Source organism: Vespula vulgaris, chromosome 10, assembly GCF_905475345.1.
Source record: "Vespula vulgaris chromosome 10, iyVesVulg1.1, whole genome shotgun sequence".
Lineage (NCBI taxonomy): Eukaryota > Metazoa > Arthropoda > Insecta > Hymenoptera > Vespidae > Vespula > Vespula vulgaris.
In genome coordinates, this window is record NC_066595.1 from 8147501 (window position 1) to 8162500 (window position 15000).

The 15000-nt window shown below is 34.2% G+C and overlaps 1 protein-coding gene across 5 annotated transcripts in view; it reads right to left on the minus strand.

The window, feature by feature from the left end:
- LOC127067012 (nuclear factor 1 X-type) overlaps positions 1-15000 on the minus strand; it is a 65076-nt gene that overhangs the window by 23358 nt on the left and 26718 nt on the right. For 4 of the 5 annotated variants that reach the window (XM_051001446.1, XM_051001445.1, XM_051001442.1 and 1 more), the window contains 4 exons: positions 8419-8610; positions 7977-8160; positions 1094-1147; positions 735-833 (listed from right to left, as the gene is read on the minus strand). In XM_051001446.1, the coding sequence (XP_050857403.1) occupies positions 735-833; positions 1094-1147; positions 7977-8160; positions 8419-8610 (529 nt within the window). The remainder of the gene's footprint in view (positions 1-734; positions 834-1093; positions 1148-7976; positions 8161-8418; positions 8611-15000) is intronic. The other variant, XM_051001448.1, reaches the window with a different exon arrangement.

Genomic DNA, 15000 nt, shown 5'->3' on the forward strand with positions numbered 1-15000 from the left:
ATATCTTTTCCTCTCTCCTTTTTTCGTAATTTTTTCTTTCGTGTTTTCCCGGGGAACACTTTTTTAAAGTCGGCTAAGCTCTAAAATTTGCAGTAAATTGCGAAAGTAGTACCGAGTAGTCCCTAAATGCATTCGTCCGGCTCGAGCCATTCTCATGCTATGTGCGCATATTACCCCTTCTTCCTATCTTTTATTTTTTTCTTTTTATGACCGTTCCATTTGATTTATCAAAGGTTAAAAAATTATCTCCGCGTAATTGCTACATCTTTTCTAACTTTACTTCCTTTTCTCTCGTTTGTTGCGTCGAACTCTATTTCTCTATTTTCCTCGTTCTCTCATATATTTACTTTTTAACAAATGAAGAGAATAATGATGACGTATGATCGATTTCAATGATCGCGATCCGTCGTACACGTTAGGATGCTTTCAAAAGATTTCGATATCTTTTCGTGCGTTACCTTTCGAAAGCATCGAACGTGAAGCATGACTTGTCGATCGAACTTTAGAAAGCTTTTAGATAAAAACGTCTTTCGTACGTATATATCTACAATATGTATATAAATATATATATATATATATATATATATATATATATAAATATATATATACGTATGTATGTATGTATGTATGCATATATACATTGAAATATCACGTATTCTTCGATTTCATGCAAAATAAAACGAAATCGCGGGATATTTGCTAGTGTAAAAAAAAAAAAAAAGATTTCGTCGTACCTTTTGAAAGCATCCAGAGCTCCTTCGAGCTGAAGACACCTGTCGCGAGGATCGTGTCATTGCACACGACACCGTTATAAAGTTCGTGGTATCCTGCACCTGGGAACAGAACCCAGTCGGCGATGTTTCGTTATGTAATTCTCATCGAGGTACACTCTTTTGGGATCGCTATAAAACAGTCAGTTGCTTTGCTTGCTTTATATTATGAACGAGGAATCAAGGTATGCGTGTAAGAGATGATTGGGTTTGCAACGAAAATAATTCAAAAAAAGTAAAAAAATAAAAAAAATGGCGGGGAAAATAAAAAAAAAACATAAATAACGGGCAATAATGTGTTTGAAGAACAAATAATCTTATACCTTTTCGCCGCCTCTCCTCTTCTTTGCTCGCATTGCAGATGCCATTTAGGACCTCTGTAAATAATAAGAAAAAGAAAACAACATTGGAACGAGTAAAATCTGCTTTGGACTTTTTAATTAAAATCCTTTTCATCTTTTTCCCTATTCTTTTTTCTTTCCTTTTTTCCTTTCCTTCTTTCTTTCCTACTTTTCTACCTTTTTACCTTCCTTCCTCATATTCCCCGCGAATCTAATTCGCTCCTCATCAACGACTTTACCGTCACACGAATGTTTTATATCGTCGAGCCTTACGCAAATCTCATTACGCAACATACCACCGAAATACACGGGAGCAGCCCGGAACGCGTGCGTTCGAGTTTTCGAGGGTGACGAGAGTCACACGCGTCTGCTTTCTGCGCCTCTAAGAATTAATGGATTATAATCAATTTAATCACAAAGTATGCCTTTCTCTCTTTCTCTCATAATACAAAGACAACAATTTATACGGTAATGCGTCCAACAAAAATAACGAACGCGAAACGAAATTATACCGAAATTGTAAGTAAGAGAGATTCTCTTTTTTGTTTACGAATTTGCTTTACTATCTTCCTATTCCTTGTCCCCTCTTCCGTGTCCCCTCCCCTTTATCATTCCTACCCCCTCCATTCCTCCTTCCCTCGTTACGTTAGAAAGGGCGTGCAAAGTCGCGGAATGCAATTGCAAAATCTCACGTAGCCGTCCTGTTGCGATTGCACGCGGCCGAGCGATGTTACGCGAAGAGCGACGGACGCATTTCGTCTTGGAATAATAATAGATACCATTCCACTCCACCGTTGTTGTCTCTACGGTTGACAATCCATGATCCGTGAACGTCAGATCTCGATCAGTTTTTATCGAATAAATAAATGAACGACAAGATTGATATCATTTTCTTTTATTTTATTTTTGGTTTCCCTTTTTTTTTCATTTTTTACCTTCTTTTTATATGCGTTAATCATTGAGTTCTCTTTAAAAGTTTCAAGATAAGACTGACAACGTTTAGAAAAATAATATTTGGTTTTTTCTTATGTAAGCACGTTACATTGGTAATGAATGTTTTTGATCTCGCCGTTCAGCGTTCCGTAAATTTTGGCAAGTGTGTATTAACGAAAACTCGTCAGCCTTCTTTTCCTGGCTTTTGAATATATAAATAAGGATATATAAAAGTGTGAGAAGTGTAAAAATGAGAGAAAGGAGAAAATTATATTGTTGTACAGACTGAATCGTTAAAAGTGTTACAAATTTGATCTTATCAAAAAAATCGAACGTAGAGATTTTGATTCTCATTAAGGACAAAGATATATTTCGATGATCGAAATTTTTTTTTATTTCATTTCATCTAAAAAAAGAATCGTTTTCACCTAAAAAAAGGGATATATTCGTTAAAGAAGAAAATATTCGTTAAAAAGTAACTTTAAATGCACTTTTTCTATATTTATAGTTATAGTTAACCATAATCAATATTGTTAGCTATCTAATTACTTTTGCAGTATTGTCTTATGAAAAATTAAGAGAGCGAGAGAGAGAGAGAAAGGAGGAAGGGAGAGAGTGTAGATCCATTTGCACATTGTTGTTTTTGGATTTTGTTCAATTTTAGCTTATTAAATTCGAAATGTATCATCGATTTTTGGAAATTACTTTACGATTTTGAGAATCGAGGAATCGAACGAATTAGATTGAGTCGGATGAAATTTTTCCATAAAGTTATGACATAACAATATAAACATTAACTAAAATATATATGTAGATATTAAATATTTCCGTAAAATGAAGACACATCGTTGGAATATCAATTAATAAATTTCATTAGTTGCTATTAGTCGATATTAGATTAAAACTTATATTGCATTATATAATACACTTGAAAAAAGTATATAATATTTATTACTTAATCCAATACAATATTACGAAAAATTGTGAAAAAGATAGAGAGAGATAGACAAATAGATAGATAGATTGATAGAGAAAGAGAGAAAGAGAAAGAGAAAGAGAGAGAGAGAGACAAAGAGCGGTAGAGAGATGATTAAAGAAAAGGAAGAGCTATTGATCTCGGATGATCTCGACTGGATCATCGATCATGATCGAGCACTCGTAAAAATATTCTTTTCAGGTATTCTCGGTGGTAGGTCGATCGAGAAAGAAAATCAACGTGTATAAGCGAAGCACGATGAGCCCCGCTACAAGATGTCCGTCGCCTATTTATTTATAGAGCGAGCACACATCGGCACGCACGGTCACATGCTCGCTCGCAAAGAGAGACTCTCGCTCGCACGCTCGCGCACGCACATTTCAGGAGGATACACAGGCTCGTTCACGAGGAGGCACGCATTTAAAGCGAAACGCACCCCTCCCACCGATACGTAAATTTTAAAGTTTAATCCAAAGTGGCCTTTTTCGATTAGACCCTATCGAAATTGTCTCCCAACATACATTTTGTTTTATCTTATTTTTTATTTTTTGTATTTTCGGACAATGTCGAGAAATATTATTTACAGAATATTCGTAGCCAAAACGATTAACTCGATTTTTGAATTTATTTACTTACTTATTTTTTTTTTTTTAATTTTATTAAACACGCGACCGTTCGGTTTGATTCTTCATTATTTTATATTTAAAATAAATTTCCTTGATAATTAGGTTTAACGTCATCAAAAGACGAGAATTTATATGGACGTCAAATAATAAATGATGTAATAATTTATAGATACAATTTGATGAATTTGATTTATTTTTTGTTTTGCGGAGTTAATCAATTTGGCAAATGAAAATTGGCTCATTATATTTTCGTTATTATATCGATCAATTATTTAGATTTCAAGGATTCACTCGAACTAATAATCGAGATGAACATGATTCGTCAATCATTCACAATGTGTCTATGAAGAAATTCAACAATGAAATTAGACGAGTTTTAAATCATATTCATTTTCGTCTAACTTACATTTTTTTCAATTAATCTCTAAAATATGATGCAAGTACGAACGTAATTGTTAATTTAATCAGATATTGTCTGACATTGATATACATACACACAGCTTGCATGTACGTTGTAGCGGCTTATGAAGGAAAAAGAAAAAGAAACAAAATGAAAGAAAAAAAGGATAAAGAAAGTACTCGGATCGTTCGTCGACGAAACGTCTGGCACGCGTCGTAAATTCGAGGGAAACTCAATACTCGACTCGAGCCGAGTAGATTCGAACGTCGAACTTGGCAAAGAGAGATACTTCGAACGATACCGAGCGTATCGAGACGCACGTGAAACCGACTTGTCTTTTTATTCATTCTCGGATCATGATCGAAATCGATGAATTCATTTAACCTGAAAGTACGGCAATCTTTTCGAAAGATAGCGTACGTGTGTGTATATATATATATATATATATATATATATATATATATGAGATTGAAAATAGAGAAAACAATTTTGCAGAAAATCTTTTTCATTCGACACGTGTGACATATTCATTCGTGAAAAATGTAACTCCACTCGAAGTTGTCGGTCTAAAACGGCGAGATGGTCGAAGTGCAAAAAGAGGTAGAAAGAGATAAAGATAGAGATAGAGATATAGAGAGAGAGAGATAGAACGATAGATAGAGAGATAAATAGAGAGAGAGAGAGAAGCTGCTGCGTATTCGCCCTAAGAGCTAAATATCGCCTAGCCGGTTGCGTAAGTATCATCATCTCTTATGAAAGTGTGAGAGAGGACAGGTGCCCTGAGCACACGTTTCTCGGACGTATCGCATTTTCGCGTTAGCATTAGTACCACCACCACCAGCACCACCAGCAGCATCACCACCGCCACCATCGCTATCTTCGTTCTCGACGAGCTGTTTCACTTGGCCATTTTCGAAAGACAAAATGAGAAAGCACCTCGACGACTTTAATAACTTAGCTAACTCTAGCTAACTCTAGCTAACTCTAGCTAGGTACGGGTTCTTATACCATCTTTTTCTTGGCCAGCCGTTAAAGCTTCAACTTTTATCATTTGATAAACTATGAGATCGATCGGAGTCATTTTTCTTTTTTCGTTTTAAACTACGATCGATATATAGGTACATGGATACGTAATATAGCTTTTCAAGGTAAATAATACCGAGAAGATAATACGATGGAATAACAATCGAAGAATATCAAACGATTTTAGAATTTTGGAATTCCTCGAGGTTCCCGGTGAACAGCCGTCCTCGGTGATGAACGGCCCGCAGTCATAGAGAGTCTGCCGTACGATCAACATCATAAAAATTCCTGACCCTCTGTAAATATACACGGTGGCACAATAATATAAACTTAGTTGCTGCCAAGAAGACGGGGTCCGACTAGTCGAAGACTTTACTACTTCTGACCCTTCCGTGTGATCGTTTCTACGTAACGCTAACAAAAGAGAAAGAGACAGGGAGGGAAAAAGGGAACGAGAAAAGAGATATAAAGATGGCTGACGAAGTAAGCTAAAAGTAGACATTCATTTCGTTTAGTCTGAACTGACCTAATAGACGCTATTATTATAGGAAGTTGCTAACTATTATCACGTGCGGTCTCACTATAATTAGTCGTTAGTCGAGCGGACACGATCACTGTATTTGATTTACCGATCGCCTATTACCCAATGTTATTAACCCAAAATTAATCGTTCCAAGAATATTCAACGTTCTTCTATTTTCGATTGAGTCTATGATTTTACGATATTAAAGACTCCTCTTCCTTAACGAAAAAGATAGATTGAGAGAGAATCGCTTCCATCGTATTATCCTATCGTGTACGAGATAAAACATTCTTTCTTTTTCTCTTTTCGTGGATACCTTCTCTTATAGGTGTCGATAGGCCTCGCCAATTTTTTCGTTGGACGGCTGTAAACATTAGATACGTCGTTGCCAAGCCGTAGGAAGAAGAGAGTAAGTCAATTCTCTTTCTGTCGGTCAGTGGCTACTGGTTGGCTTGTTGGTTGCTTGCTTGGCGTCTATGTACTACGTTACTATCGCTTACTACCAGCACGTTCGTTCGCTTGTCAGAATTCGAGTAGCTACTCTGCCAGGAGTCGTAGGAAATCGTGCCTTTCCAAGCGCGCCGATGAGTTCAATGAATGCGAGAGAACGTCGAGAGGGAAAGTTTAGGATCGTCGGTCGACCCTGGGTGATCTTCTGGCACCCGTTTGAAGAATCTTCGAATCTCGTACACTCTCTTCCTCTTCCTCTGTTTCTCTTTCTTTATCTCTCTCCCTCTCTCTTTTTCTTTCTCCTTCTTTCTTTCTCCGTGTCCTCTTCGAATCTCGATTTTCAAAATATGTTAGAGATTCGAACGATATTAGTTTCCGTAAAATCGTTGATTATAAAAGAACGACGAAAACTGTAAACATTACTAACGAGAAACAGATCTCGAAGATTGTAAAAACTAGTTGAAAGACTTTTTATTATAGCTTCTCAATCACAATATTTGAAGTTCGACTGTAAATTTGTCCAATCGATTTGAAACGTTCGAAAGAGCAAGCGTCGAGCAATAAGAGAGATTATCTTCTTTGGTTTATTAAAAGAGTCGATCGCGTTCAAACGATTCAGCCCATCAATGATAACGTTCCCACTCGAAACGAGCCCCGTTATGGCGAGTCTGGATAAAGCGAATTCGACGCGTGGTTTCTCTCGTAAACAAAAGTGAAGAATGAAGGAAGGAAAGAAGGAAAGGGAAGAGATCAGCACGTGCGTTAGTTCGTGCGTGCGTGCGTGCTTGCTTGCTTGCTTGCTTGGTTGCTTGGTTGCTTGGTTGCTTGGTTGCTTGGTTGCTTGGTTGGTTGCGTGCGTACATGCGCGTGCGCTAAAACGTTTCTCAGTTGGCCTCTCTCTCTCTCTAACTCTCTCTCTCTCTCTCTCTCTCTCTCTTTCTCTCATTGTCAGGCTGACTGAGACCGCACGCCATGTGGCCTCGCCGCCGCTGTGCCATGTCATATGGGGGACCTGTGAAATTGGCAAGACGTTCCAAGAAACTTTGAATCGAAGCCGAGTGGAGTAGTAGCGAGAGCCGACACTTTGAACGGAGGGATGTGCGAGTGAATGAACGTAACCGGCGAGTAGCGCGGTCGTTGGCATGGAAAGCCAAAATCGAACTGGGCTCGGCTTAGGAGCTTTCGTTGATAATACGTTACATATTTCTAGATGACAACTATTTATTCTATATGTAATTGTAGAATATATGTAATATATTATTATATCTTTCATTCGTTGGATCTTGAAAATGTTTCGTTATATCAAAAATTTTTAATTTTAACATCACTTTTTTTTTCTTTTTTTACGTTGAACATTTTACGTTCAATCTTATCTCCTCGATTTACTTTAAAGTGTTTATCTCAGACCATAACATTCGACAATATTTTATCGCGAAACCTTGACTATTTGAATATTTTATCGGCGGACAGCTCGACGATCTTAACCTTTTAAGATTTTATATGGTAAAACATTCATGATTTGATGATGATGACAACTTCACGATTCTGATTGCTTTTTTAAATTCGATACGATAAAGTCTCGATTATATGAACGCTTGAAAAGGACGACTAAACGATTCTAATGTTAAAAAAAAAAAAAAACGTATACGATAAGGCTTCGATTATTTAAATAGTTTACGGATGATAACTTGATTATCCTAATATTAAAAAATTCCATATTATAAAACACCTCGATTATATCGACGCATTAAAAGGACAACTTGATGATCCTATAATAGAAAAATTCTAAAAACTTCGTTTATCTCATCGACGCTTTAAAGTAACCTTTAAAGATGATCAATCCTATTCCGTTGTCTCAGAAAACATAGATAAACGGACATGAATCAAGAAAACGTTTTAATTGAACTCTGTAATAATTCGCGACGATCTCTTACCGTGACTGGTGATAAAATTGGCGAGGTAGAGATCGAGTTCCCGGACGGAGACGTTGATGTGATAGGGGTTGACGCAGAGGCCCGGCTGAGCGCATTCCGCGGTCTTCTCAAGCCGTTCCCCGTCCGTCGACTCCAACGGAATTGCTTTGAAGAGAATCACCATTACCAGGTCCAATCGCCATACCTGTGACATCAACGAGGCAGGGGGGGATATGTCGGTCGAAGCTTCGATTTTCTCATTCGAATGTTATACTTTTGAAAGTATATCAAATAAAGAGAGAGAGAGAGACAGACAGACAGACAGAGAGAGAGAGAGAGACAGATAGATAGAGATAAAGAGAGACAGAAAAACAGAAAGACAGAGAGACAAAGAGTAAGAAAGAAAGAGAGAGAGAAAGAGAGGAAGAGAGAAAAATAATTTCAAATAATTTCTATATTTTACCTTATCGGCTTGCCTCAAACAGTCGATCCTTCTCATTTTGCCCTTTTGATCAGGATTGCTGAGGACACACATGGCTGGCCTCTTCCCCGTAATACTCAGTACGAAGTCTTCTCTGTATTCTTGCGTGATATCCTTTCGTAACTTTCCCAGAAGCCGCGAGGCCCATTTCTGTTTCACCTCCAGCTTTTCGTTCTGAAAGGGAAAGATTAAGGATGTACAAAATATTTATATATTTGGCAATGTTATAATTATTTGGCAATAGATATAAGTAGAATGTCTTACAATTAGTCTTTTGAGAGTATTTCATTTACATAGAAAAATAATGGCTAAAGAATTCATAAATTTATTAATGGAATCTATTTCTCTTTGCCATGACCTTATACAAATAGATCTATCGAAATTGTATCGAATTTGTGCTTATTCGAATTCAATCTTTTCCGATTGGCTTTCGAGGTCAAGCTAATGAATCACTGGAATCTCGATTAATCAACGTGGTACGAACGAGAAGGCACTCAAACTGATTAGCACCCGTTGGAAAACACGTTGTAGAATGTAAATCGCCCTTCCCACTATTCCCAGAAACGATGATTAACGTTCGAGAGGGTTGAGAGTAAGTATCCACTGAAACTTCTTTCAAAGCAAACTTCTCTTCGAGAAAACCTTTCGTTAATTCTCAACGATTCTATCTCTCGTTCCCTCCCTCTCCCTCCTCCCTCTCTCTCTCTCTCTCTCTCTCTCTCTCTCTCTTTCTCTCTTTCTCTTTTTTATTTTTGAGAATTCGAAAGGGAAATAAGTCGAAGGCGTTACTCGTTCCACGACATGAAAAAGCTCGATTTAAATGAAAACCGAGTTTTTATTGACGAACTTTTTTATCGACGATTTTGGAGATACTTTATATATTCAAGCATATTCTGAAAAGATATAGTTAACAAAATATACTCCGAGAAAGACCTTGATCGACCCTTACTAATGTTAATAGTGTATAATTCAATTCTTGTGTTTCTATCTCAAAAGGAAAAATAAGAAAAGATATTATAAAGTGTGAAATTTACACTTATAACTACACTATACTACGTATAATTTATATTTATAATCAGTAATTTTTTGATATAAAGCAAAAATTAATTTTTTGTGTAATTGATAAGAAATCAAATTTTTATATAATATATGTGAGTATGTATGTTATACGATGTTAATGGACGATTAATTGAACAGTACTAATGTTTACAAAATTATATAGGTTTATTAAGTTAATAACGATAAAAGTCATATATTAGATATTACCATTTCTATTTATTTGACAATATTTTTATCAATTAATGTATTTTATTAATTATGTATTTTATAAAATAAATAGTCAGTATATATTAATATTTTGATTAGTATAAATAATTAAGTGTTAAGATTGGGTTAGGGTTGGTCACTTATACTACGTACTGATATTATATTATAAGTACTGACCATTTATTTAAAACACTGATCAAATGTTTAAAAATGTTAACTCAATAAATAGTCAATTAATACACAATTTCTATCATATGTCTATAATGTACTTATTCATTGAAAAATAAACACTTATACACATATAGGATAACTATTAAACATAATACGTATATATATATATTTTTTTTATACATATATATTATTGTAAGATTATAACATATTATACTAAAAAAAAAACTGTAATTTCTCATTTAGTTACGATAATGATATATAATACTATTTTCCTGTACCTACGAATTTATCTAAAAAAATAAATCATGCATTAGATAGAAACAATCTATAGATAACAATGATCTACAAGCTGTTAACATATGTAACAAAAAATTATGTCACAACCGAATAGCTGTGAATAAGTAGGTGCCTAAATAACTTTCAACTCATAGTCACGTGACATTGATTCTTTTCAAAATCGATATAACTTTCGCAATCGTGTACCGTTTTCGGTGCGGTTAAGAACCCCTGACGTAGCAGTAGTGCGAGAACGTGGATCAGGACAAGAGCAATAGCAACGACGGGAACAACGAATAAAAAGAAAGAAAAAGAAGAGGGAAAAAGAGAGAAAAAGAGACAAAAAAAGAGAAAAAAAAAACAAGAAAAAAAAAGAAAAGAAAAAAAATGAAAAGAAAAAAAGAGGAAAAAGAAGAAGAAGAAGAAGAAGAAGCTGCTGGACTCTTCGAGCCGAAAGAAAATGCAACGCACGCGTGTGGCCGTTGGCACGCGTGGAATAGCAAGTGCATTGGCGGATGCATATAACGTCCCTGAGAAATGCGTTTGCAAAGTGCGCGGAATGCATCGGTGCATCTATCCCGCTCTTCCTAGGCCCTCTGAACGGTAAGTGGGAGGGAAGGGTGGGAGGGAGAGTAAACTCCAAGTGAACGCGAACCTCGCGCGAGGCCGAGCACGTGGGAGCGAGACCGAGCGAGCATAAACCCGATCAAGTATGCCAAGTGTGAAGAGTTACCACGAACGTATCGGCCACGTTAAACCGTGACGTGCGTACACCTAGGCGCGGCAGTTTACCTCCTTCGCGAACCGCCTTTTCTTACTAAGTGAAAATCCTTTCGACTTACGCTCGCGATACATTCTTTTTTAGGGGTTTTTCTTTATTCTTTGTTTGTTTTTGTTTTCGTTTCCTCTCCTTAATCCTATGTCGAGTCCCACTCGATACGCGTAATGTTCCTACTGTGTTGTTTTCTCTTGTTGCTGTTGTCTGCTGTTGTTATTGTTGTTGTTGTTGTTACTATTATTGTTGTTTTAGATATATGTTGTAAATAGGAGCTCAATAACAGTCTAAAAATTAATTTCGACAAATATATATTTGAATATACTTTTTTTTTCTTAATATTTATATGAATATGCAAAATTTTTTTATATAAATATGCGATGTTTTAAATCTCTTATCGAGTTACTATATTATAAAAATTGATTTTTATCAATGTTTGCTGGTCGATGTTTATATAGAATCATTTTTAATAATTATCGTTGTAATTCGACGTATGATGTTTCGAGCGTGTTCATTGTTATTCGTATTCAAAAAATTTGTAGATATTATGAAGAATCATCGCATTATTCAAATTTAGTTATATTTATTATGCATTTTTAAATATATCAAGGTACATACATCTTCTTTAAAACTCGATATGTAATGTTTCGAACATTTATATCATTGTTCGGAAAATTTATACATAAGATTCTTATGCAGGTTGTCCCGATCATATATAAATTATATATAATATAAATGTATTAATAAATAAAAGAAACATATTTATACAACCCATACAATTTTACACGCACGCACACACACACACACACATATGTGTGTATTATAAGATTCAATAGATAAATTGTTTTGAACGAATGTATTGCTGCTTGGAAAATTTTTAAATAAAATTCTCATAGAGATTATTCCAATCACTAGATCGTGAAAACTAATATCAAGAGATAATTATTGTAAATACACACATGTACTTGTAAATCTAAAAATCGTTTAACAGTAAAACGAATGAAGATTTTGTGAATAGCTCTCTCACAACCGATCGTTCTTGAATACGTTCAATTTCGTTAATTCGACGTAGCTCCATTCTAGGTTGGCTCAAGGTGAGACGAATTCAATTACTTTCTGCGAGAGCCTGGGAAGGCTAGATTCAAGAACAAGAAAAAAAGAATGAGAGAGATAGAGATACAGATAGAGATAGAGAAAGAGAGAGAGAAAGAAAATGGATGAGGTAGGGAAAGGACGATCGAACGACTCGTACGTGAATGTTGTACCGAAGGAAAAGCATAATAAAAACGTAGTACTCTGTAAGATTTATACGATCGAAGAAACTTACGAGTTTACTCACTATCTTTAACTTATCGAGTCTGAATAAGAAACACTGATGATTTTCTGATAAATGAATTGCCGAATTAGTTTTTCCTATTTCCATTTCTAAGAATTAATTAATTTAATTTACAATCTTTATATATATATATATATGTTAAATTTGTTTATATATATGTATATAAACAAATTCAACGTGTATATATATATATATAATTTGTTTGCGTACATATCTAAAAATTATGAATTGAATCGATCAATACTTAGAAAAAAGAAATATGTACATATATGTCAACGTCTTGAATTAATGTTATCAATGTTGCTACTCAATCTAATATGTTGTTGTTGCAGAAATGAAAAAAGAAGAATAGATTTGATCATTTCTTATTTAATCCTAAACCACTACTATCAAATGTCACAATATAAGCTAACTATTCGTTACGTTTATGTCAAATGTATATAAGAGAACTGATCAAGTTTTATGATAACATCATTATTGATAGATCAAATAAATATCAACAAAGTTAGTATTATCAGTCTCAATACAAATTTTGTTAATTTTCAAAGAAAATCCAGGCATATGTTTTTGTAAGTCTATGTATGTATGCGTGTGGAATTTTAACAATGATAATTTAAGTGTTAACGACATAAAAATCAATATTGAACATTAATGATAAAATATAATAAGTAAAATTATACTTTTACATTAATAGTAAAATAAGTTCAAAAAATATATACTTTCTCGAGTAATTTCTTTAACTGGTACAATTTAAATCCCCAGTTTCGTGACATATCGAACATATCGAACATATATACCTATATATATTTTATCACAAAATTTTTCTAATCTACGAGCTACTTATCAAAAAACGTTTGAACATTCTCGTGTGACTTTTTTTCTTATGTAGACTGATGGAAGGTAATCTCGAAGATATAAGAAAGCTTCAATTGCAATATCCAAGAGAAACAAAGCCACGCGAAAAAAGTGGAAGAAGAACGGGGGGAGAGGGAGAGGCAAGGGGAGGAAAAGAGACAGAGAAGCTTGAGATACAGAGAAGGAAGAAGAGGAGAGTATAGTCCAGAAGGGAAGAATGATCGAGGCTCGTTCTTTCGTTTCTATTTTCGTTTCAGATATCTCTTCTCCTCGTCGTTTCATTCATCCAACAATTTGAAAAGGACTGGTCAGAAAATAGAAAAAAAAGAAGAAAGAAAGAAAGAAAGAAAGAAAGAAGAAAAGGAAAAAAAATAAAAGGAAAGAAAGTTGTACTTAAACTATTCGCCGTCGGAAGGATGTCGATATCGATATGAGTATCGATTTTTATCGACAATGAGATGTCCACGACGAATCGTGAAAGGATAATTCTCTTTCATATAAAATTAGTTTCAAGATTCGATTGACAAAGAAAGATTTGTATTATAATTAAATGACAATATTAGTAGTTAATATTTATAGTTGTATTAATGCACAGATATATAGTTATATTATTATATATATATATATATATTATATTGTTATTAGTATTGTTAAATATATATATTTATTAATTATTTTATTTACTTATATTATATATATATATCTATATTCTAAGTTAATATATAAAATATATATACCAAAAAACTTAGAACTAATATCGTTATAAAATAATTATGATAATAATAAAAACAAGAAGAAAACAATTACAAAAATTGTGACAACCATAATCGATCGAATCCTAGTCCAATATAATTTTGAAACCGTGTACTGTAAAATTCGACAAATCATTATATTATATTTTTCGTATTCATTGTTCTATACAAGGGGTTGATAATATCCTCATACAGGAGTCTCCTGATCAATAAAACAAAAATTGATATCAACAAATTCAACGACGATGAAATAAAATAAAATCAGAAGAATAAATGAGATAAAATAAAACAACGAAATTAAAATTAAAAGGATGAATAATATTAAAAAGATCTTATTCGCATATATATATATATATATATATATATATATATATATACATATATATAAACGTTTCTAAATGCAAACGATTAATAATAGATTAATCGTTGATACGTATCTTCTTGAGGCATCTTCTTCAAACATGATCTTTAAAAGACGACGACAGATCGAAAAAAATTATAAGTGCAAAAAAGCGAGTTTAATTCTCAGGGTTGACGTTGTAGTTTCATCCGGACTTATGCCGACGCTAACGGGCCAACGCAAAACGCGAACGCAACAGCTGTCGCCGATTTATTTTCGAATTGGTAGTGAAGCGTCCGATCATCCTCTACGTATCTACGTAAATATGTATGTATGTAAGTACATACGTATATACGTAGGTAGATATGTATATATGCATGCATGTACGTACGACGAATATATGTGAACACCTAGTACTCTCGTTTAAGTACTTTTTAAAGTGCACGCATGCTTCGTGTATAGAGAAGCAAAGCTAGTCGGTTTTAGCAACGACGCTCACGTTCAAGCGGATCTACGCTTCTTTGAATTTTGCTATTCGTTGTTCGACGAATCAGCTATCATTATTTTCTTTTCTTATCTTCTTTTTCTTTCTTCTTTTCTTTTTTTTTTTTTTTTGATTCTCACGTAACATTTTCCACGAAATTTTTCTATCTTTCTTCATCGTTCTTTTTTTATATATAGATAGATATATAGGTAGTAATATTTATCTACCATTTTCTATTTTATGTGGCTTTGGTTTATATCGTATTTGTACACTTGTGAACATAAATAAATATCGTATTCTATTCTGTTC